The sequence below is a fragment of the Rhamphochromis sp. 'chilingali' genome (genome assembly GCF_963969265.1).
Source record: "Rhamphochromis sp. 'chilingali' genome assembly, chromosome: 19".
NCBI classification, from domain to species: domain Eukaryota; kingdom Metazoa; phylum Chordata; class Actinopteri; order Cichliformes; family Cichlidae; genus Rhamphochromis; species Rhamphochromis sp. 'chilingali'.
In genome coordinates this window covers 7,404,056-7,428,531 of record NC_137946.1, presented here as the reverse complement: position 1 = coordinate 7,428,531, position 24,476 = coordinate 7,404,056, and the positions used below count along the sequence as shown (strand labels likewise).

Here is a 24,476-nt window from a genome sequence, read left to right as displayed (position 1 = left end):
TCGACGGGTTGTGTGTGAGACTTTAAATCAAATCAAACTGTAAATTATAAAATTTAAATTGTTATTGATCCCTTCACCCCTGGTCCTAAAGTGTATATTTATTTTCTTACTCTTCTTATATTTATTGTTTGTTTACTTGCACTGCTGTAACTGGAGCCTCGTCGTCTCGTCTCTCTCTATATATATATACTGGACTGTATAGCGGAGATGACAATAAAGTTTACTTTGACTTCAGCAGCGAGCAGGCGCACCGAGGGCTCTTGCGCTCACTTTTCGCGCATAGAATTTAGAAAAAACATTGGTGCAAATTAAAAGTCTGTATCATGATGTCTGGTGTTTTCGTGTTTGTTGTTTTGTTTTTATTTTTGTTTTATTTTGCGAGTTGGTTATTAGATGCTGTTCCAGCCAGTCAGAGAATCCCCCGCCGCCCCGACCTCTCCTCCCTGTGCCGCAAGCAGCAGGCACACCTCGCAAACGAAGGGCGTCCTTACTCCCAGCAAATGGGCAATAGAAAACCGATCGGTGCCTATGCCATTCCCAATATGCGCTGGCTGATGTTGGGGCAGCATGAGTACGAGCATTTTTTGGGCGACACGTATCAAAAACCGCTACTGCATAGAGGGATGATTCCACAGTATTTCTGCTTGAAGGATTTAATACTAAGCCTTGTATGCCACAGCGGACCAGTTCACTTTCTAATTTTGAAGTCATATCTCCCAAAAGAAAAACTTCACAGCAGACTCATCTGCTGCTTGACACTTCACAGTGTGAAAGCTGTAATGGTGATGGGAGAATTCCCTTTGAATGTTTTAATTTCAAGGTCTTGATCTTCCTTAGGTAATTTGAATGGGGCACAATTTTCCCAATGTGACAAACCAGAAGGATAAAGAAAAGCTTAATACCAGTGCAGAAAATAAACTACAGGCCATGTTTCAATGTGCACAGTGTAGAAACTGTTACATGACATTAGTTGCAAGGGCTCTCCAATGACAATTTTATTGATATTAAAGCTACTGCTCCATCATTCACAAGGGGTCACCACAGTGCATAGGCTCCACATGATTGAGCTTGTCGATTTTTTACCTTGTAACCCCAAAGGGATTTCTGTACCATCCCGGGTCCAAAATAGGTTTCTTTTGCTTATTAGGAGAATGATTTATAATTGACCTGCATAATTGAAAGAGCCAATGCTTATCACACTTACATGTGTGGCAAGCAGGTCAGAGAATAATTTATTATTCAGCATTTTAACAGGTCAGTGTTTTTAAGAGCTCTGGCAGTCAGTATACTCTGCTATAGCTATATATATATATATATATATATATATATATATATATATATATATATATACACACACACACATGGATAACATTTCTATGACTGTTGGGTATACTGGAGTACTTTTTTTTTTTTTTTGCAGATAGTGAGTTTTTATTGAGAATCTGATGCATTTTTAAAAGTCTCTGAGCCGAGTGTTTTTTTAATCATTCCACAGGCTGCTCTCTAATATGTGGTCTCCTCTGCCTTCTGAAGGGTTTCCGTTCACGCTGTTCTTCAAAGGTAACATGGGGTGTATATTACTGCCGAGGGGCAGGCTGTAAGGAGTGGTCCAGGGCAGCAGCAGGGTCACCCTGGGTGACAGCGAGTGTGGCTTGCTCGGGCAGTAGGCTGGGATCTGTCAGGATGGCCGTGGTGGTACTCAAGAGACGGAGTGAACTCAGAACCACTGAAGAGAACATGTGAGGAAAGTACAAAAACAAGTTAACTATTCTTGCTATCATGCTGGCTGTAAGTGTGGGCAGTTGAGATTTGCAGGTATATGTGACTCACTGGGTCTTAGAGCAGGCAGTGAACAGTGCTGATCCATCCAGGTCAGAGTGGATCGACAAAGGTCCTCCACACTGGCAGTTGACACCATTCCATTATATGACTCAAACAGCGGCTCCATGATGATACTGAACTGACACCAAGTTGAGGAAAGATGTAGTGATAAAAGGATAAACTTGGCTTTATTTTATATCTTGCTTAATATATGCATTTTTTTTTTTTGCTTCAACTGGCTTCCACAGTTTAAATATGTCAGACATTCTTTAAAAATCTCATAACACATGTCAACAATAAGTGGACATGCGAGTGTATGAAACACAAAATAAACCACAGTGCCCACCTTTACTGTGCTAAAGGGACATGTCACTGAGAACAGCACTGCATTAATAAAGTGTTTTTAATGGTTTAATTAATACTACTACTATCAAAAGACCATTCATTTTCATCTGCAGCATATGAAGCAAAAGTGGGCAGACTTCATCAGCTAAGAGACACCCAAATTGAAAATAACTTTGCTTTTTCTAAACTATATACCACACTAAACTAAACTACAAGTTAAACTACAGCTATATTGTTAAATATGAAATGTGTAACAAGCCCAGGCCTGGAAATGTACTGTACCAAAGTGTATTTATTGAACATTATTTGGATTCTCACCAATGGTGTTTTGAAACAATGTGAAATATAGGAATTTCCCACAGGAATAGAGTGGAACATTTACTCAGCCTCCAATTATACTGCTGTCATTTGTTTTGTCTAACCTTTTTTAAGTTTGTGGCATTTTATTGTTCCAATGAACATTTCACACATTTACATGCATAAGGATACGATCCAGAACTTCCAGTTTTGCAGAGTCTGTGTGCGGACATACTCCCTGAACTTCTCCCTCATGTGGTCAAAGCGCTGGCGTGTGATGGGGACACCGGTGGCTGGTAGCTGCTGCTGGCACGTACTGCACCAAGAAATAAACCAAGTCAACAAAGCAGTCCAGAGCATCTTCATGTCAGCAGGGTAAGATTGGATTGTTGAAAACTGCAATGTCATGGCAATTTGTTTGGTTTTTTTTAATAATTTCTTTGAGTTTTTTCCAGGGATTAATGATTTACAGAATACATCCTTAATGACTTTCAAAAAATACCAAACAAACAAAAAAACCAACCAAAAAAAAAAAAAAAAAAAAAGTTTTTCTGAACCACAAATAGGCAAATTATACATTCAGACTGAAATATATACACACAACCTAAACAATTTGATTAAATGTCCCTTAGCAAGCTGCACCTTGACCAGATGTCTTTGGTAACCCTTAACAACCATCTAGCATAACTGTGGCTATATATTTGACCACTCTTCTTGGCAGACTCGGTAGCATGCATTTAAACTGGTTTCCTCACACTCACCGGGTTTTAAAGCATAGTCCACAAATTAGAACAGTGGTGACACACCTGAATACTGAAACTTGTGAATTACATACAGTTGTCTGAAGTGCTGATCTTGGAATCTGCAAATGTTTGTTAATGACTCCAAGAGCTTTTCCCAACTTGTGTAAACCTGCAGTTCACCTTTGATTTTGAGTTGCTTTGACTTTAGATACACCCATTGTTCTGAGTATTGGTTAATCCAATGAGTTCTGTAAAATAAGTTTTTTTATATGCTGGCAAGGACAGGAAGGAGGAAACTACCAGTTGTAGTCCATCATGATCACTAATGAGAAGTTAATATACCTTGGCCTTGACCTTTTAAAAGATACAAGTGAGTGTATGTATATATTTGAGCCTGAATGTATAATTTGACTATTTGTGGATCAGCGAAAATCCTGAACAAATTCAAACTTTTTGAAATTATTAAACATGCATGCTGGGAAATCTTTCTACCCTGGCAAAGGAACAGCTCAAAGAAATCATTAAAAGTATACGCAAACAGTGTTGGGAATACAAGGAATACAACGGAATACATGTACCAGCGTAACATATTTAAAATACAAAATATGAGTAACTGTATTCCGTTAAAGTTACCGTTTAAAAAGGTGGTATTTAGAATACAGTTTCTTTGTTGAAATAAATGGATTACATGGTGGTCTTTTCCTGTTTTATATGTAAGGCTATGCCCTCTCTACTTTTGGTAATTCCAGGCCAGTGGAAACCCAAACAAAACACAGATTAAGAGGCTCTAATGCCTGTGTCTCATTCTCACGGCCCATGTCATCCTTACTTGTGGCCCCTAAATATTTACAGGCATAGCCCTAAAGAATGTAGGCTCATGGGCAGTGTAGTCCGTGCTGCAGTGAGAATGGACTGCCATACACGTTATGTGTCTGGCGAGGGAGGAAAAAAAAAGGAGAGTCGAAAAGTACGAGGTGTTACTGACCAGAAACAGGAGATGGAAGCATGTAAATATAATAAGAACCACTACAACCAAAAGAGTGCCTGACCAGCCCACTTGTAAGTAAGCTATTAAGACTCGACAGTACACTGTGTTCGTGTTTTACTCCGAAACAGTAAGTTCCATTGGAGCAGCCTTTCAACGCCTCTCTCTGTCTCTCGCTAGCAAAGTTGACCCAGACAACAAAGTAAAGCTAGTTTTCAGTTACGAGCCCGACACGGAACCCGACGTATTAGCTAGAGGTCCCTTTACTGGTGGTGGTCAGAGGGCCCGGTGGCGCCTGTGTCCGGCAGCCTCGCCTCTGTCAGTGCGCCCCAGGGCAGCTGTGGCTACAATGTAGCTTGCTATCACCAGTGTGTGAATGTGTGTGTGAATGGGTGGATGACTGAATGTAGTGTAAAGCGCTTTGGGGTCCTATGGACTAGAAAAGCGCTATACAAATGCAGGCCATTTACCATTTACCATTTTACTATGTTTCGGAGCCGCGGACCTGTTTTATATATGCGCGGAATAGTTTTCTACACATATGTGAGCATATGCCTGCTCACATATGCAAAAAGTGCAGCCTTACCTAATGTCCGCCCTACTGTTACTCGTTTTATATTAAGATTTAAAAATCTAATTGGAATTGGTATGGCGAGTAACCTTCAGTAATAGTAATCAGTGTTGGGAAGGTTAATTTTAAAATGTATTCCATTACAGAATACAGAATACATGCCCCAAAATGTATTCTGTAACGTATTCCGTTACGTTACTCAATGACAGTAACGTATTCGGAATACTTTGGATTACTTAATATATTATCATGCTTTTTACAACAACGTGAATGTACTATTGCTGTGTGTCTGTGAAGGTTCTCAGAAAGGGTGATGGGAGTCAAAGAGGAGGTACTGGTCCGTGTGTGTGAGTACCTCCTCTTTGACTCCCATCTCCCTTTGGAACACAAACTTGGGGTAATTAGGACCCTACACCACCGGGCAGAACATGTTCCCTCTAAGCCTGAAGGAAAAAAGAAGGAACACACACATGTAAAGGAAGCACTCAAAACGTGCGGCTATCCTAAATGGGCGTTCTTAAAGTCAGCAAAGAGGCACAGAAAAGAAGACCAGACACCAGCGAGGGAGGATAAGAAGGACAGACGCAATAACATTGTCATCCCCTATGTAGCCGGTGTATCAGAAAAACACAGGAGAGTTTTCTCCAAGCATGACATCCCGGTGCATTTCAGACCCAGCAACACGCTCAGACAAAAACTGGTTAACAATGTGGTGTATGCTGTACAGTGCAGCGAGGAATGCCCAGACCTCTACATTGGAGAGACCAAACAGCCACTTCACAAGCGCATGGCACAACACAGAAGAGCCACCTCCACAGGACAAGACTCAGCAGTCCATCTGCATCTTAAGGATAAAGGACACTCTTTCGAGGATGCCAATGTTCACATTTTGGACAGAGAGGACAGATGGTTTGAAAGAGGAGTGAAAGAAGCCATCTATGTCCACTGTGAGCGACCATCTTTGAACAGAGGCGGGGGTTTACGACACCAACTCTCTGCCATCTATAATCCAGTTTTGAGATCCCTTCCCAGACGCCTTAACGCCCACTCACATCCTGGGCCATCTGACCTCAGGAATTCACGTGATAAGGTGGGGCCAGGTTTCACAATGAACACACCCAAAACTCTGGCTGATTGGGACCCACACCCAGTTTCACACCTTGGCTCAGGCGATTAGAGGATCATCACGGGGTCCTTTTGTCCCTCTGTGGGGGGATACTCCCACTAGGTTTATATCTGGGACTCTCCACCATTTGACCTTAGAACTGAAGAAGCTTCTCGGATGAGAGGTGAAACGTCTTCAAGCAACTTAAAGAAGTCCAGACGCTTTTCTTTGCAAGCTCCTTTGACTACTATTGCTGTGTTATTTATTACTATTACTGAAGGTCCGCGACTCCGAACTGTAGTAAAGGGACCTCTGACTAATACGGCGGGGTCCCTGTCGGCTCGTAGCCGAAAAATAGCTTTACTTTGTTGTGTGGGTCAACTTTTCTTGCAAGAGACAGAGAGAGGCGTTGAAAGACTGCTCCAACGGAACTTATTGTTTTCGGAGGAAAACACGAACACGGTGTACAGTCGAGTCTTAATAGCTTACTTACAACTGGGCTCGTCAGGCACTCTTCTTGACTGAAGTGGTTCTTATTATATTTACATGCTTCCAGCTCCCGTTTTTCCTCGATGACAACTCGTACCTTTCCACTCCCCTTTTTCTCCCTCCTCGCGCTCACAGACCCATAACGTGTATGGCAGTCCATTCTCCCTGCAACACGGACTACACTCCCCATGATGCTACATTCTTTAGAGCTATGCTTGTAGCATTCTGCCTGTTAGCTTAGCACAACAACAACAACAACGAAAAGGTGCTCTCTCACCCAGGAAACACACAGCCGCAGAGAGAGAGAGAGAGCGTCGCCCTGTAACCATGGCAACCGTAACGCTGCCGCCTGGAACAACAGAACGTAGCTGTCAAACAAAACCCAAACAGTCCTGACCCGCTACAATATGAAACAGGAAAGTAACGCAGTGTAATCCATTTATTTGAATAAATTAACTGTATTCTGAATACCACCCTTTTAAACGGTAACTGTAACGGAATACAGTTACTCATATTTTGTATTTTAAATACGTAACAGCGGTACATGTATTCCGTTACTCCCCAACACTGATAGTAATAAATCACACAGCAATATTCATGTAGTTGTAAAAAGCATGATAATATATTAAGTACTCCTAAGTACTCAGAATACGTTACTCTCGTTGAGTAACATAACGGAATACATGCCCCAAAATACATTTTGGGGCATGTATTTTGTAATCTGTAGTGGAATACATTTTAAAAGTAACCTTCCCAACACTGCATACACCTACATGCCTGCTCACATATGCACAGGCAGAGGTTGAGCTTAGCTAAAGGTCTCACTTGATGGCAGTGTTCAGGAGCTGAATCTCCTCTTTCAGTTTCTGAGCTTCCTCATGCAGCTGAGCTCTCTCCTGCTGCATCTTAGTGATGTACTCGGCGGTCTTCTGCAGTGTGGTGGCTTTGCTGATCTGCACACAGCAGAGAGAGGGATTACCATACATTAATCATATACAAAAATTATTCACCATTATGAATAATTATTTAAATCGACAAGCTCAAATCTGGTTGCACTGTTAATGCTAAGACTTAGCATTTGCATGTTACATATTACAATCTGCCTCCAACTTTCAGCATATCCATCTAAAATGCAGCAGCACACGTTTTCACAGTACCTTTATGCTTGGCTGAGAGCTGAGTGTTGTCACGAGGTTATGTAAAGTGTCAAATCCCAGTTTGATGTTGAAACGCCTCTTCTGCTCTGCTGAGATGTGAGTTATCCTCCTGGTGTCTGTTTGCTGCGCACAGCAGAGCTCAGAAATATATTTGTCACACTTCACACACATTCACATACTGAGATAACAATAAGACTCCTATGTTCTCACTCATCACTTAACAAGGACTTGATTATATTTATATGTATAAAAAAGAATATATCCAGGACGTCCTACCTTACTTGATTCTAGCTTTCCATATCCTGAGAACCCTGAGTGTGGAGACTCTGGGTTGGAGGCTTTGTCTAGAGGGTTTGGTGGTGATGTTTGTCCTTGATGTGTTGGAAAATTAACTAGAGAAAAAATAAATAACATACATGACATTTATGTATTATATTTGTTGGAAATCAGATGCACCTATGTGCGTCAAACCCTGCAGTAATGAGTTTTTAATCCATTAAATCAGCTAGACATGTTGTGGCTGTGGATGCTGGCATTTAATTAAGGCTTCAGCAGTACAGTTTTAGTCAGGACCAGTACGCTCAAAAGAAGATTGATATTTTTATCTGCAGTTATTATCTTTGGTATAATGGCTCTCCTCTGGGGCTTTGCATTCAATGTGCCACTCAATATTCATAACAGGAAAGGTGAAGGTGAGGAGAGCGGTAAAGGAGGAGCTTGGGTTGGGGGTGGGTTGCTAAGTGGCTTGTAGCAGCCCAGCCCCCAACTGTGCAGAGGCCAAAAACTATTAAACTGATACACTGTTACACTATATGATACTTTTTATCATGATAGGTTTTTGAATAGGCTGTGTAATAAATTTGGGTCACCAAAACTGACAAAATGTCCATCAACCATAAATAGATATAATTGTTAAATAGTGAGGGTGCACTGTAAACGGACTTGGGATGGCTGAAAATAACATTCTTTATTGAATGATGAGTTTAGATTTGAGACTCCACAGAAGTCTGATTGTCACGGTCCTGGGTCTTATGACCCAGTGTTTTGAGTTTTAGTTCATTTTGATGTTTATAGTTTATGTTAAGCCCTTCAGGTTTTCTAAGTTCATTTGTTACCATGCCTAGGTGATTTTAGTTCTTATTAATTCCCCCTCGTGTTTCCAATCCATGTTAAGTCTCCCCTGCTCTTCATGTGTTTCATGTCTGTGTCTTACCTTGTCAAGTTCTGGTTGTCATGTCTGCGTTTCATTATGTTTCCTGTTTTATTTTGGAAGGAGTCGTGTGTTCTTGGTTCTTTGTATTTAGCTTCACTGCTCCTGTCATTAGGTTCATGTTAGTCAGCTGTTTCCTCATGTGTCTCCACTTCCCCTGATCACCTCATGTGTGTATTTAAGTCCTCTGTTTTTGCATGTCATTTGTCAGGTCGTCTGCTCATCCATACCCTCACGTCAGCATTCTATGTCAGTTCACCACGTTTAAGGTTTTTCATGTTTAGCTTTAGTTCACCCAGTTTAGGCTATGGTTTAGTGTTCACCTGTGTCCTGCTGTTTGTACTCCCCTTTTGCTGGCCTCAATAAACGGCTTATTTTCTGTTAAATCTACGCCACGTTCAGTTTATGGAGTTGCGTTTGGGTCCTTTTGCCAACACCTACAGTCTGCCCTCGCCAGACTGTGACACTGATAACAAAGCAACACTTTGCAAATTAAGATTGACCATTTAGATTTAGTTTCTCTTTTTGGTCATGAGCTGCAGATTAATAAATAATTAAAATAACATTTACTCTGCAGTGCTCAAGCAGGAAAACTGATTTTCAAAATAACTTTGGTTCTAAAAGAATAAACTCATTTATCAGCTGCTCATTAGTTTCTGCAAGTGAATCTCTTATTAGTTAGTTGTCAGCTCCTGTCACAGCACAACAAATATTTATATTTTGAAGCAGTCAGATTGTGCTCTGTGACTTTTAATGTTTACAGTAACATTCTTTAACAGCTGCTTGTGTATTCAATGTTAAAATGACACCACTTTCTTGTTCACATACCGCTTCTTCTTTGCACATCAGAGCTTTAAGGTTTCAGGAAGTGTTCCTGACTACATTCACGTTTTTAATGCAGTGCCGCCTGAGCCTGAAGATCACAGGCATCCAGTATTTATTATCAGTGCTGCCCCTTAAACACAGAGATTTCTCCATTCTCAGACTCTTTTGATGATATTATGTAATGTACCAGTAGTCAAGAGACAGTCAAGGTCTTCATACTTCTTTTATGCTGATGAACATTACTTTAATATTGGCCCATAATTTAATTCAATTCAATTCAATTTTATTTATATAGTGCCAAATCACAACAAAAGTCGCCTCAAGGAGCTTCATAGATACAGAGAAAAACCCAACAATCATATGACCCCCTATGAGCAAGCACTTTGGCGACAGTGGGAAGGAAAAACTCCCTTTTAACAGGAAGAAACCTCCGGCAAAACCAGGCTCAGGGAGGGGCGGCCATCTGCTGCGACCGGTTGGGGTGAGAGAAGGAAGACAGGATAAAAGACATGCTGTGGAAGAGAGGCAGAAATTAATAACAGATATGATTCAATGCAGAGATGTCTATTAACACATAGTGAGTGAGAAAGGTGACTAAAAAGGAAAAACTCAATGCATCATGGGAATCCCCGGCAGCCTACGTCTATTGCAGAATAACTAGTTATTAGTTAACTAATCCTTAGTTAACTAATAACTAAGGATTCAGGGTCACCTGGTCCAGCCCTAACTATATGCTTTAGCAAAAAGGAAAGTTTTAAGCCTAATCTTAAAAGTAGAGATAGTGTCTGTCTCCCGAATCCAAACTGGAAGCTGGTTCCACAGAAGAGGGGCCTGAAAACTGAAGGCTCTCCCTCCCATTCTACTTTTAAATACTCTAGGAACAACAAGTAGGCCTGCAGAGCGAGAGCGAAGTACTCTAATAGGATGATATGGTACTACAAGGTCATTAAGATAAGATGGGGCCTGATTATTTAAGACCTTGTATGTGAGGAGCCCGATTTTGAATTCAATTCTGGATTTAACAGGAAGCCAATAAAGGGAAGCCAAAACAGGAGAAATATGCTCTCTCTTTCTAGTCCCTGTCAGTACTCTTGCTGCAGCATTTTGGATTAACTGAAGGCTTTTCAGCAAGTTTTTTGGACATCCTGATAATAATGAATTGCAGTAGTCCAGCCTGGAAGTAATAAATGCATGAACTAGTTTTTCAGCGTCACTCTGAGACAGGATATTTCTAATTTTAGAGATGTTGCGCAAATGGAAGAACACAGTCTTACATATTTGTTTAATATGTGCGTTGAAGGACATATCCTGGTCAAAAATCACACCAACGTTCCTCACAGCGTTGCTGGAGGCCAAGGTAATGCCATCCAGAGTAAGAATCTGGTTAAATACCATATTTCTAAGATTTCCAGGGCCGAGTACAATAACCTCAGTTTTATCTGAATTAAGAAGCAGAACGTTAGCGGCCATCCAGGTCTTTATGTCTTTAAGACATTCCTGCAGTTTAACTAATTGGTGTGTGTTATCTGGCTTCATGGATAGATAGAGTTAGGTGTCATCAGCATAGCAGTGAAAATGTAAAAATACTATGTCTTCTAATGATGCTGCCTAAGGGAAGCATGTATAATGTAAACAGAATTGGTCCTAGCACTGAACCCTGTGGAACTCCATAATTAACCTTAGTGTGTGAAGAGGACTCTCCATTTACATGTACAAATTGGAGTCTATTAGATAGATATGATACAAACCACTGCAGTGCAGTACCTGTAATACCTACAGCATGTTCTAATCGCGCTAATAGGATATTATGGTCAACAGTATCGAATGCTGCACTAACGTCTAGCAGGACAAGCACAGAGATGAGTCCACTGTCAGAGGCCATAAGATCATTTGTAACCTTCACTAAAGCTGTTTCTGTGCTGTGATGAGCTCTGAAACCTGACTGAAACTCTTCAAATAAACCATTCCTCTGCAGATGACCTGTTAGCTGTTTGACAACTACTCTTTCAAGGATTTTTGACATGAAAGGAAGGTTGGAGATTGGCCTATAATTAGCTGCTGGGTCTAGAGATGGCTTTTTGAGTAAAGGTTTAACTACAGCCAGCTTGAAGGCCTGTGGTACATAGCCGATTATTAGAGATAGGTTGATCATATTTAAGATCGAAGAATTAATTAATGGCAGGACTTTGAGCAGTTTTGTACGAATGGGATCTAAAAGACACATTGATGGTTTGGAGGAAGTAATTATTGAAGTTAACTCAGAAAGATCAATTGGAGAAAAAGAGTCTAACTTAACATCAATGTTACTAAGAGTAGCTGTAGATAACATTACATCTGTGGGATGATTATTGGTAATTTTTTCTCTAATGATAAAAATATTTTTTGTGAAGAAGTTCATGAAGTCATTACTAGTTAATGTTAAAGGGATGGTTGGCTCAAAAGAGCTCTGACTTTTTGTCAGTAACCTATTTCTCCAGGCTAAATGATGATCCTCTAAATTTTTGACACGGCATTCCCTCTCCAGCTTACGAGACATCTGCTTTAGGCTACGTGTTTGAGAATTATGCCACGGAGTCAGGTACTTCTGATTAGAGACCTTAGTTTTCACCGGAGCTACAGTATCCAGAGTCGTACGTAGTGAGGAGGTAAAATTATTAACAAGATAATCGACCTCTGTTGGAGTAGTATTCAGATAGCTGCTCTGCTCTATGTTGGTACAGGGCATTGAAGATGATAACAGTGGGTGGATTATATTCTTAAACTTAGTTACAGCGCTTTCAGAAAGACATCTACTTTGATAAAGTCTACTCTCCACTGCTGTGTAATTTAAAGAGAGTTTTTTTGTTGATTGGTGAATCGCTGCCTTTCTCTTTAAAACAAAACAAAAAAATGTAGGAATCTTAAATTTGTGCTTAGTTGATTATTTCTTTGTTGTAATAATGCTTGCTGGCAATAAATTTTATACTGCTGGAAAGCCACATTTCCAAGGAAAATGCATTTGTGGGTTGAGTGGGTTGCACCGATGTAAAACTTTACTTCTCTAAAAATGCCATGTTGTTCATTGTATTGGATGATTAAAGTCTGAAGGAACAAGTCATAGACAGCCAACATAACCACTAGGGATGGGTATTGATAAGATTTTCACGATTCCGATTCCATTTTCGATTCTGTTTAACGATTCGATTCTTTATCGATTCTCTTATCGATTCTTTTTTTTTTTTTTTTTTTTTAAAGGAGAACACTAAGGTCAATCGACCTTAGTGTTCTCCTTTTTATAAAACAAAGTTCTAAGCTAATCAGCTTAGAACTTTGTTTTATATCTTCTCTTTGAACAAGGTAGACATTTAGGAGTAACATGGCCTTACAAACCCAACAGTGAGATCTTAAGAGATCCAGCCTACGGCTCTTCAATGGGGTGTCACAGGGTCCCCAGGAAAAAAAAATTGTAAATGTAAAATAATAAAATAAATATTCGTCTGTAGCAATAACAAAGTATAACATAAATTGTTCTGTGGCAATTACACAAGAATATCCAGTAATGTCCCTGCCTACAATTAAACACATTCACTTACCGAAAATCGGGGGCATCTGCTGTGGCAAATGGGTTCAAGCCTTTTACCACAAACTTAGTCACTGCTCGGTGACATTTGTCTATCCTGGCCTGAAAGGAGATGCTACCGGTAGACTGCAGCGAGAACTGGCAGCATCTGAGCCAGACTCTGTCTGTCTCTCTCATCACGATCACCTAAATGCACAGTAATGGCAGGTTTTGTAATAAGGCAGATCGCGCTAACATAATATGCACTGTTAGTTGATTATTTACCTGCCGCATTAACGGGAGAGGACGTGCAAACGTTACCGCTGCTGCTGGGTTGAGATTCACGAGTCCGGAGCGGAATTAAAAACACGACATTCATTTAAGGTCATCGCGTGTTTTGTGAGGAAATGCTTTTGCATATTCGTAGTGTTTCCTCCCTTAAATGAAGTATCTACTTTGCAAGTATTGCAAGTTGCCCTGTTGTCATCCGTTCTCGTAAAGTATAATCAAACTTTTGAGCGTTTGAGCCGCTTAGGTGCTGTGTTTCCTGCCAGGTAAATGACGCTCCGCAACGTGGTGACGTCATTCGGGGCGACTGGAATCGATAAGGGAATCGTTTGCAAAAATGGCAAACAATTCCAAGGAATTGAAACAGTGGGAACCGGTTCTCAACAAGAACCGGTTTTCGATACCCATCCCTAATAACCACACAGGCTGACTTACAACAAATGCTGGCTGAAGAATGTGATGCCATCCCACAGCACTGTGTGTCCAAGCTGGTGACCAGAATGAGGAAGTGGTGCCAGGCTGTTGTGGCTGTGTATGGTTCTTCCACATGTTACTAAGGTCCCTGTTTGTTAAATGGATAAACTGTTAAATTGCTGATATGGTTTGTTTCTTCAGAATTCAATTATCCACTCTAATGAATGACACTACACAAGAGTCAGTAGCAGAACAAGCTGTTTGACATTTGCAGAGAAGATGGCACATTTTTCATGGGCACAACCCACATTTGATTTAAAAAAAAAAAAAAAAAAAAAAAAAAAAAAAACAACAACTATCAAATCGTGCTGACCTGTTGACAGTTAAGCATCTGGTATGTTTTTCACATTCTACTGTAAATCAAATAAGGGTTTTTAAGATTTGCAAATCATTGCTTTCTGTACCACTTTTTTATAAATGGGGTTGTATCACTCCCTGAAGCAGTGAGGTCCTACCAGTTAAGCTGCTCCTGTCAGTGCTGTAGAGCTGAACAGGTGACAGCTTCTCAGTCTTGGGAACGAGGAGGGTTGTGCCAGTGTCTGAGGTACCGTGGGTAAGCCGGGTAGACACAGCAGAGCCTCTGGAGGTGCTAGTTTGAGGTCCACTGTGGCCCAGGGTGGCACTCTGGCTTTGCAGAGGTGTCAACACGGGGATCCCTACCGACCAACCGGCCCCGTGCTGCAGCTGTGATGACGGTCCACCTACATGCGATCCTCTGCTTGTCTGCTGAGCAACACATGGTATCCAATTAGAAGACCTGTCTCACAAAAATGAAATCACTTTCCCCTGAAAGGATGTGGCACAGAGTATTTAGAGCAGAGGTTTGAACCAACACATGCGCATATATATATATATATATATATATATATATATATATATATATATATATATATATATATATATATATATATATATATTAGGGGTGCAACGATATTCGTATCGGTATTGAACCGTTCGATACAGTGCTTTCGGTTCGGTATGCAGATGTATCAAACAATACAACATTTGTAATTTATTTTATCAATTTTCCTTCTGACGATGCTGTCTGTGTTGAGCGCTCAGTGAATCTGTGTTCGACTACTCCGCCTAGGCTGCACTGTCGAGCGCAGATCCACTGAGCGCTCAACACAGACAGCATAGTCAGAAGGAAGAGCGCAGGGCAAGCTAGCGAGACAGAAGTTAAGCTCTCCTTGCAACAGGCAAATTGAACCTCATTCAGATCTGGCGTTTGGAATTATTTTGGTTTTCATGTGACGTATGACCCTGAAGGTAAGCGAGTCATGGACTAAAGTAAAATAGTATGTTGGATGTGCCATGCAATGCTCAATTACATTGGTGTGAACTAGTGTGTTAGCGCAGTTAGCTCGTTAACGTGTTGACCGTCTATCCCCATGCACGGAGCGATCGGCGGTAGCTCGTTAACAGAGATTTGCCGTGTTGTGGCGTTAAGGTCATTTCAACGAGATTAACCTGAAAGCACTAGTGGGAACACAACGAATATGACTGCACATTTACGCCGACATCATCCTAGTGCAAAGACAAGTGGAAGCAGACAAAAAAAAGCAAGCATGCTACTAACTTTAGCCGAGTCATTTAGACAGCTGTTAGCACATGATTCTCCTTATGCTGCTGAGAATATAGCCCAGAAGAAGCGGATAGTATAGCTTTTATTTTGGAAAGAGCCATTTCTCTGTAATAAACTCTCTTTTCCAAAGATGAGTGATTCCTCAATCAGATACAGGGCTTGCAATATCGCTAGCCCGACGTCCCGGGGCTAGCGATTTTTTCCAGTCGGGCTACCAAAATCTATCTCTTCCCTGCCCGTCGGGCTATTGTAGGAAAAATATATGTCAATGCTTTTGCATTCTTTCAGAAATGTAGCTGGGTAATTATGTCATTGGCATCGGTGAGCCACTGTCAATATGTGACATATTGAAATCGCGTTTGAATTTGCGCTTGTTTTTTTGCTTTCACTTTGCAATCGTGCGAACTGTGTATAGAGAGCAACAGCACTGATCTGTGAGTGATGATAATTTGTGCACCACTTCCTCTGACATCGTCTTATTAATCGTTAGCTTACTATGCAAACATGACAAGTGAAATCTCCCGCAGCAAGCTTAAACATGTGAGAGGTTGATCGCGCAGAGAATCGCTGAGCTTATGTGAGTGCGTGTGTAAAAGCATTTCAGTTCTGCTGAGCCAAATAAGACAGGTCAGGGTGAAGAAGTGACAGCCAAAGAAAAGCTTACCACAAAACGGAGAAGTTATGACAAATCAGACTATAAGGCAAAAAGAAAGTGCAGCTTTATGGTTTCATGGACAAAAGAATTTCTGTGGCTGCAATATGACGAGCTATATAACCAGGGCTGCACATAAGTGGTCCGCAGGTGCGCATTCGCTCTCACGGACAATAACCATATCCAACTTCTTAATAGCAATGAACTGGTCTGCATTGGTGCATCATATCTTTATTCTCTTCCCCCTCCTGCCCCCCCCTCTTTCTTAAATAGATAACTATCATATCTGATATCATATCTCACAGTACAATAATATTGAATGGGTTGCATTGTTGTATTTTGTCATGTTTCTCAGGTCTTTGTCTGAATTTCTACGAACATTATTGCTAAGGATTGTCTTATTGCATTGGAGTCACACTGGGTTAAATATGTACACTTGGGTTTTAAGGGGTATTTATTATTTTCTTCTTTTTTTTTGGGTTGTATGGAAGCCCCAAACGCAATTTCATTGTTCTTGACAATGACAATAAATAAATAAATACTAAATACTAAATAAAAAACGCGCACAAGGGTTAGGGTTAGGGTTAAATTTAAAAACTGTACTTTTGAGTTAAAATATATATTTATAATTTTAATAAATGACAAATTAAAAATTTGTGTATCGTTGCACCCCTAATATATATATATATTAGGGGTGCAACGATACACAAAATTCACGGTTCGGTTCGGTTCGATACTTTGGTGTCACGGTTCGATATTTTTTCAATACAAAAAAAATGTTCATGCATTTTTAATTTGTCATTTATTAAAATTATAAATATATATTTTAACTCAAAAGTACAGTTTTTTAAATTTAACCCTAACCCTTGTGCGCGTTTTTTATTTTGACAGCGAATGCGCACCTGCGGACCACTTATGTGCAGCCCTGGTTATATAGCTCGTCATATTGCAGCCACAGAAATTATTTTGTCCATGAAACCATAAAGCTGCACTTTCTTTTTGCCTTATAGTCTGATTTGTCATAACTTCTCCGTTTTGTGGTAAGCTTTTATTTGGCTGTCACTTCTTCACCCTGACCTGTCTTATTTGGCTCAGCAGAACTGAAATGCTTTTACACGCGCACTCAGCGATTCTCTGCGCGATCAACCTCTCACATGTTTAAGCTTGCTGCGGGAGATTTCACTTGTCATGTTTGCATAGTAAGCTAACGATTAATAAGACGATGTCAGAGGAATTGGTGCACAAATTATCATCACTCACAGATCAGTACTGTCGCTCTCTATACACAGTTCGCACGATTGCAAAGTGAAAGCAAAAAAACGAGCGCAAATTCAAACGCGACTTCAATATGTCACATATTGACAGTGGCTCACCGATGCCAATGACATAATTACCCAGCTACATTTCTGAAAGAATGCAAAAGCATTGACATATATTTTTCCTACAATAGCCCGACGGGCAGGGAAGAGATAGATTTTGGTAGCCCGACTGAAAAAATCGCTAGCTCCGGGACGTCGGGCTAGCGATATTGCAAGCCCTGTATCTGATTGAGGAATCACTCATCTTTGGAAAAGAGAGTTTATTACAGAGAAATGGCTCTTTCCAAAATAAAAGCTATACTATCCGCTTCTTCTGGGCTATATTCTCAGCAGCATAAGGAGAATCATGTGCTAACAGCTGTCTAAATGACTCGGCTAAAGTTAGTAGCATGCTTGTTGTTTTTGTCTTTGCACTAGGATGATGTCGGTGTAAATGTGCAGTCATATTCGTTGTGTTCCCACTAGTGCTTTCAGGTTAATCTCGTTGAAATGACCTTAACGCCACAACACGGCAAATCTCCGTTAACGAGCTACCGCCGATCACTCCGTGCATGGGGCTAGACGGCCAACACGTTAACGAGCTAACTGCGCTAACACACTAGTTCACACCAATGTAATTGAGCATTGCATGGCACATCCAACATACTGTTTTACTTTAGTCCATGACTCGCTTACCCTTCAGGGTCATACGTCACATGAAAACCAAAATAATTCCAAACGCCAGATCTGAATGAGGGTCAATTTGCCTGTTGCAAGGAGAGCTTAACTTCTGTCTCGCTAGCTTGCCCTGTGCTCTTCCTTCTGACTATGCTGTCTGTGTGGAGCGCTCAGTGGATCTGCGCTCGACAGTGCAGCCTAGGCGGAGTAGTCGAACACAGATTCACTGAGCGCTCCACACAGACAGCATCGTCAGAAGGAAAATTGATAAAATAAATTACAAATGTTGTATTGTTCGATACATATGCGTACCGAACCGAAAGCACTGTATCGAACGGTTCAATATCGATACGAATATCGTTGCACCCCTAATATATATATATATATATATATATATATATATATATATATATATATATATATATATATATATATGAGATTAGGAACTTATAATGGACATAAATCTGCTTGCTGAATGAAAAGAGACCGCTTGCTATGTCCTCTTTTGTTTAGGTTAGATGAGTAAACTTTTAGATGTAACCTATTTATCAGGTAAGCTTTTGAAAATTTCTGCAGTCTTCTACAAAAACATTAACACTAAGGTGCGGCTTACTAAGGACACCTGTGTCTATTGCCAGCACACAGCACTCCTTTAGTTGCTCATACTTACATACATATATCAGTAATACAATGCTGAGTGGCCTTGATGATATGAATATCCATTCTCCAGTAGCACTTGGTAAAAGTCACTAAAGTTCATTAGTTATTTCTTGTTGACATGCTGTGCTAAGCCAGTTTTCCACACTCACTGAGGAGCTAGAGGATGATGACCTCTGAGCTTTGGCTGTCACTGGAGCAGTATCAAATCCCAGGGTTGGCTTTCCTGATAACACAAATCCAAAATTAAACATTAGCCCACTGCATTTTTTATTTTTGTTTTACTTAAAAAACTGTTAGTTGAGGAAGAACATGTCAGAATTCACTCACGTTCATGAGCCCCAGTGGAGAGCAGTTTAGCCAGACAGCTAGTGGGTGGGGGAGTGGATGGAAGTACAGGGGGGGCAGCTGTCCTCGCTCCTCCTGTCTTTTGCTTATGCTTCCCTTTGGCCCCCGTAAATGTCACCTGTTCTGGCACTGAGAAGCAGTGAGCTGCTGTGACAGAGGGCAGCGCTGCATGGACCGGGTCAGATACAACAGCTAGGTAAGAGAGAGAGTGGCAGGGAGTCTGGGAGTACGTTTCCCCTGTGTGAGGGTATCCGTGAGCCTGCTGCGCAGCACCCTGAGCCCCCATGGTGGAGGCTGTGTGAGTGATGACAGTGGAGGTTCCACTGCTTGTCGTATAGTAACCAAACTTGTGGCATGGCAGTGGGTACAAAAAGGGAATACTTGCAGAGGCCGTCTGTTCAGTGCTGCTGCTAAATGCTATAGAAACTGGTGCATCATGGTATGACTGATGTCCATAAGGCATGGCTTCTGTTATGATGTTGGATGTGTGGTATTCTCCACAATCCTGGCCAGAGCTGGTCTGGTTTGGCCGGGTATTAGATATAGAGGGGTGGGACAGATTGTCAGATAGTAGATTGGGCTGGGAAAAAAATTAATCTGTTTTACTGATTAAACAAGAATAACATTAGATGCTGGAATAATTGAATAATTCTGCACAAGCAGACAATAAACACAAACAGAAGAAGCTGATAACAGCAGCAGTACCTGAGCCAGCTGCGTGTCGATGAGAAGCCGGGGCGCTGTTGCCACAGGGGAGGGAACTGGAGCAAACGCTGCACCAGAAGAACTCCCAAAATAGCTACAGTCCGCAAAACCAGTGTGCTCGGTGGGTTGGCCACGGTTGTTCATAAAGATATCTGAGAAAGAGTACAGTATATATAGTATGTTATTCAGAATATCAACTGGAAAAGGCTCTGATACAGCAGGAAGATAAAACATTTAAAAGAATAATCTAATTAAATAAAGTACACGTGGCATATATAGACATTCAACAAAAACTAACCAATATATCAATCAACTGTTTATAAGTAACTCAAATTTTATGCTGAAAAGGAAGTAGGAAGTAGAAAATTAAATGATCCTACCCCGCCTTCCTGTCTAATGAATGATAGAAATATTCTTCTTACTTTTAAAGGCCTGCCAGCGGCACACACACACACACACACACACACACACACACACACACACACACACACACCACACCACACCACACCACACCACACCACACCACACACACACACACCTTAGATATTTTACTTCATGGTAAAATAATACATGGAAAGTAGGATAGTGCTCTCTGGTGGACAACTGAAGAAACAGAGGTTATACCAAATAAGGATTTTGTATTTTGTGTACTGCAGTTTCTGTTACATTGTATATACAGTGACCAGTGTAGCATTCCGATAAAAACCAGTTTTTGCAGATTTTCTAGACATGGTACAGTGGGGCAAAAAAGTATTTAGTCAGCCACCGATTGTGCAAGTTCCCCCACCTAAAATGATGACAGAGGTCAGTAATTTGCACCAGAGGTACACTTCAACTGTGACAGACAGAATGTGAAAAAAAATAAAAAAATAAAAAAAAAATCCATGAATCCACATGGTAGGATTTGTAAAGACTTTATTCGTAAATCAGGGTGGAAAATAAGTATTTGGTCAATAACAAAAATACAACTCAATACTTTGTAACATAACCTTTGTTGGCAATAACAGAGGTCAAACGTTTACTATAGGTCTTTACCAGGTTTGCACACACAGTAGCTGGTATTTTGGCCCATTCCTCCATGCAGATCTTCTCGAGAGCAGTGATGTTTTGGGGCTGTCGCCGAGCAACACGGACTTTCAACTCCCGCCACAGATTTTCTATGGGGTTGAGGTCTGGAGACTGGCTAGGCCACTCCAGGACTTTCAAATGCTTCTTACGGAGCCACTCCTTTGTTGCCCAGGCGGTGTGTTTTGGATCATTGTCATGTTGGAAGACCCAGCCTCGTTTCATCTTCAAAGTTCTCACTGATGGAAGGAGGTTTTGGCTCAAAATCTCACGATACATGGCCCCATTCATTCTGTCCTTGACACGGATCAGTCGTCCTGTCCCCTTGGCAGAAAAACAGCCCCATAGCATGATGTTCCCACCCCCATGCTTCACAGTAGGTATGGTGTTCTTGGGATGCAACTCAGTATTCTTCTTCCTCCAAACACGACGAGTTGAGTTTATACCAAAAAGTTCTACTTTGGTTTCATCTGACCACATGACATTCTCCCAATCCTCTGCTGTATCATCCATGTGCTCTCTGGCAAACTTCAGATGGGCCTGGACATGCACTGGCTTCAGCAGCGGAACACGTCTGGCACCGCGGGATTTGATTCCCTGCCGTTGTAGTGTGTTACTGATGGTGACCTTTGTTACTTTGGTCCCAGCTCTCTGCAGGTCATTCACCAGGTCCCCCCGTGTGGTTCTGGGATCTTTGCTCACCGTTCTCATGATCATTTTGACCCCACGGGATGAGATCTTGCGTGGAGCCCCAGATCGAGGGAGATTATCAAAATCAAATCAAATCAAATCAGATCACTTTTATTGTCACATCACATGTGCAGGTACATTGGTACAGCACATGTGAGTGAAATTCTTGTGTGCGAGCTTCACAAGCAACAGAGTTGTGCAAAATACAATAATGTAAACAAGCAAAATACAAGAATGGCTACATCTGAAACTAATAAATATATGTACAATATATAATAGTATATGCATTTCTGGATGTGTATACTAAATATTTTTCTACGTGTGTGTGTGTGTGTGTGTGTGTGTGTGTGTGTGTGTGTGTGTGTGTGTGTGTGTACACATATTTTACAAATTAAATAGAGTAAACAATAAATAAAATATATAAAATAAAATATACAGAGTGAGACATGTGCAAAACAGTGGCGTTACTGTACAGTATGGAGTGCATAATGTTAAAGTTCCAGTAGTGAAGCTGAGGTGTCTATGAAGTGTTCAGCAGTCTGATGGCCTGATGGAAAAAGCTGTCTCTCAGTCTGCTGGTACGGGACCGGATGCTGCAGAACCTCCTTCCTGATGGAAGTAGTCTGAACAGTTTATGGCTGGGGTGACTGGAGTCCTTGATGATCCTCCCCACTTTCCTCAGGCACCGCTTCCTGTAGATGTCTTGGAGGGAGGGAAGCTCACCTCCAATTATCCGTTCAGAGCACCGCACTACTCGCTGGAGAGCTTTGCAGTTGTAGGCGGTGCTGTTGCCATACCAGGTGGTGATGCATCCAGTGAGGATGCTCTCAATGGCACAGTGATAGAAGGTCCTGAGGATGCGGGGGCTCATGCCGAATCTTTTCAGCCTCCTGAGAAAGAAGAGGCGCTGCTGCGCCTTCTTCACTGTTTTGTTTGTGTGTACTGACCACGTAATGGTCTTGTATGTCTTCCATTTTCTGATAATTGCTCCCACAGTTGATTTTTTCACACCAAGCTGCTTGCCTATTGTAGATTCACTCTTCCCAGTCTGGTGCAGGTCTACAATACTTTTCCTGGTGTCCTTCGAAAGCTCTTTGGTCTTGGCCATGGCGGAGTTTGGAGTCTGACTGTTTGAGGCTGTGGACAGGTGTCTTTTATACAGATGATGAGTTCAAACAGGTGCCATTCATACAGGTAACGAGTGGGGGACAGAAAAGCTTCTTACAGAAGACGTTACAGCTCTGTGAGAGCCAGAGATTTTCCTTGTTTGAGGTGACCAAATACTTATTTTCCACCCTAATTTACGAATAAATTCTTTACAAATCCTACCATGTGAATTCATGGATTTTTTTTTTACATTCTGTCTCTCACAGTTGAAGTGTACCTCTGGTGCAAATTACTGACCTCTGTCATCATTTTAAGTGGGGGAACTTGCACAATCGGTGGCTGACTAAATACTTTTTTGCCCCACTGTATAACACTAGTACTTACACCGTACAGCCATGAGTATTCACACAACCATTCAAATCACTGAATTCAGGTGTTCCAGTCACTTTCATGGCCACAGGTGTATATAAGAAAAAAAAGTAAAAAAAAAAAAAAAATCACACACCTAGTCATGCAGAGTGCTTCTACAAACATTTGTGAATGAATGGGTCGCTCTCAGGAGCTCAGTGAATTCTAGTGACAGGATGCTGCCTGTGCAGTGAGTTTTAAAGTTTCCTCACTGCTAAATATTCCAAAATCAACTGTTAGTGGTCTTATAACAAAGTGGAAGCAATTGGGAACGACAGCAACTCAGCTACAAAGTGGTAGGCGACGTAAACTCACAGAGCAGTGTCAGTGGATGCCGAGGCACATAGTTAACAGAGGTCACTAACTTTCCGCAGAGTCAGGAGAACCCTACTTGTCTAACTGCATTGTGTATGTATTAAGTATGATGGAGAGGGGATTATAGTGTGGCATTGCTCTTCAGGAGTAGGGCTCGGCCTTTTAGTTCCAGTGATAGGAACTTAACTGGCCTACACAGAGTGCTGATCTCACAGAACACCTTTGAAATTAATAAGAGCGGAGTCTGAAAGCTGGGTCTTCTCATCAGTCATCGGTTTCTGACCTCATAAATGCAGTTTTGGAAGAATGGTCAAAAATTCCCATAAACACTCCTAACCCTTGTGGAAAGCCTTCCCAGTAGAGCTGAAGCTGTTATATTTTCAAAGGGTGTGCCAACTTCATATTAAATCCTGTGGATTAAAAATGGGATGTCACTCAAGTTCATTTGCGTGTGAAGGCAGACAACTGAATACTTTTTGCAGTATAGTGTCTCTTCCGTCTTTATTTTAAGATAAAAGAGACAAAGAACAGAAATGGAAAATTAAACCCTCACACAATGTGAAGCTCTCTGATTGAGATAATCAGTCAGGGTATTTACATTTTATTTGCCAGGTCACATAGTTTTAAATCTATGCTGGCAGGTTGCCAGTTTTTTCACATGTTATTTAAGGTTTGAGCAGTCAATATTAACTGTCTTCACTCAAACTGGCAGTAACCCTAAGTTTTCCTGAACTGAGCGTCTTTCATCAAGACACATTGTTCAGAATGCCTCATGATCTCACAGTAGGTAATGCATACCAAAAGCTCTTTTTTTATCTCAGTAAAAAGAAAACTCAGTATTTTCATGTAAGAGAAATACAGAGAAATCATGAATTAATTAAGAGCGCTGACAGATACTAGCTGCCTGGTCACTGTGACAAAAAAAGCAAAGACACCACACAGCTGATACTTCAGGAGCCTGTCAGGGCAGTAAGAACAAACACACACACACAAACACAGCAGTGGGCAACAGGTTGTCTGTTGGTTACAAAGACTTACTTGTAGCCATGGGGCTGCAGGATTGCATCACTGAAAGTAATACAAATGCCAGAAAAATCACAGCCATTGTTGCCCTGAGCAA

The 24,476-nt window shown here is 41.1% G+C and overlaps 1 protein-coding gene across 1 annotated transcript in view; it reads right to left on the bottom strand.

The window, feature by feature from the left end:
- Positions 1-918: 918 nt before the first annotated feature.
- The window catches only part of mlxipl (MLX interacting protein like), a 32,070-nt gene continuing 8,512 nt past the window's right edge, over positions 919-24,476 (bottom strand). The window contains 11 exon segments of the mRNA XM_080866052.1: positions 919-1,579; positions 1,581-1,726; positions 1,831-1,960; positions 2,656-2,779; positions 7,182-7,309; positions 7,514-7,636; positions 7,790-7,905; positions 14,304-14,574; positions 18,871-18,944; positions 19,049-19,646; positions 19,772-19,923. Of these exon segments, the coding sequence (XP_080722178.1) occupies positions 1,481-1,579; positions 1,581-1,726; positions 1,831-1,960; positions 2,656-2,779; positions 7,182-7,309; positions 7,514-7,636; positions 7,790-7,905; positions 14,304-14,574; positions 18,871-18,944; positions 19,049-19,646; positions 19,772-19,923 (1,961 nt within the window). The 3' untranslated portion in view covers positions 919-1,480.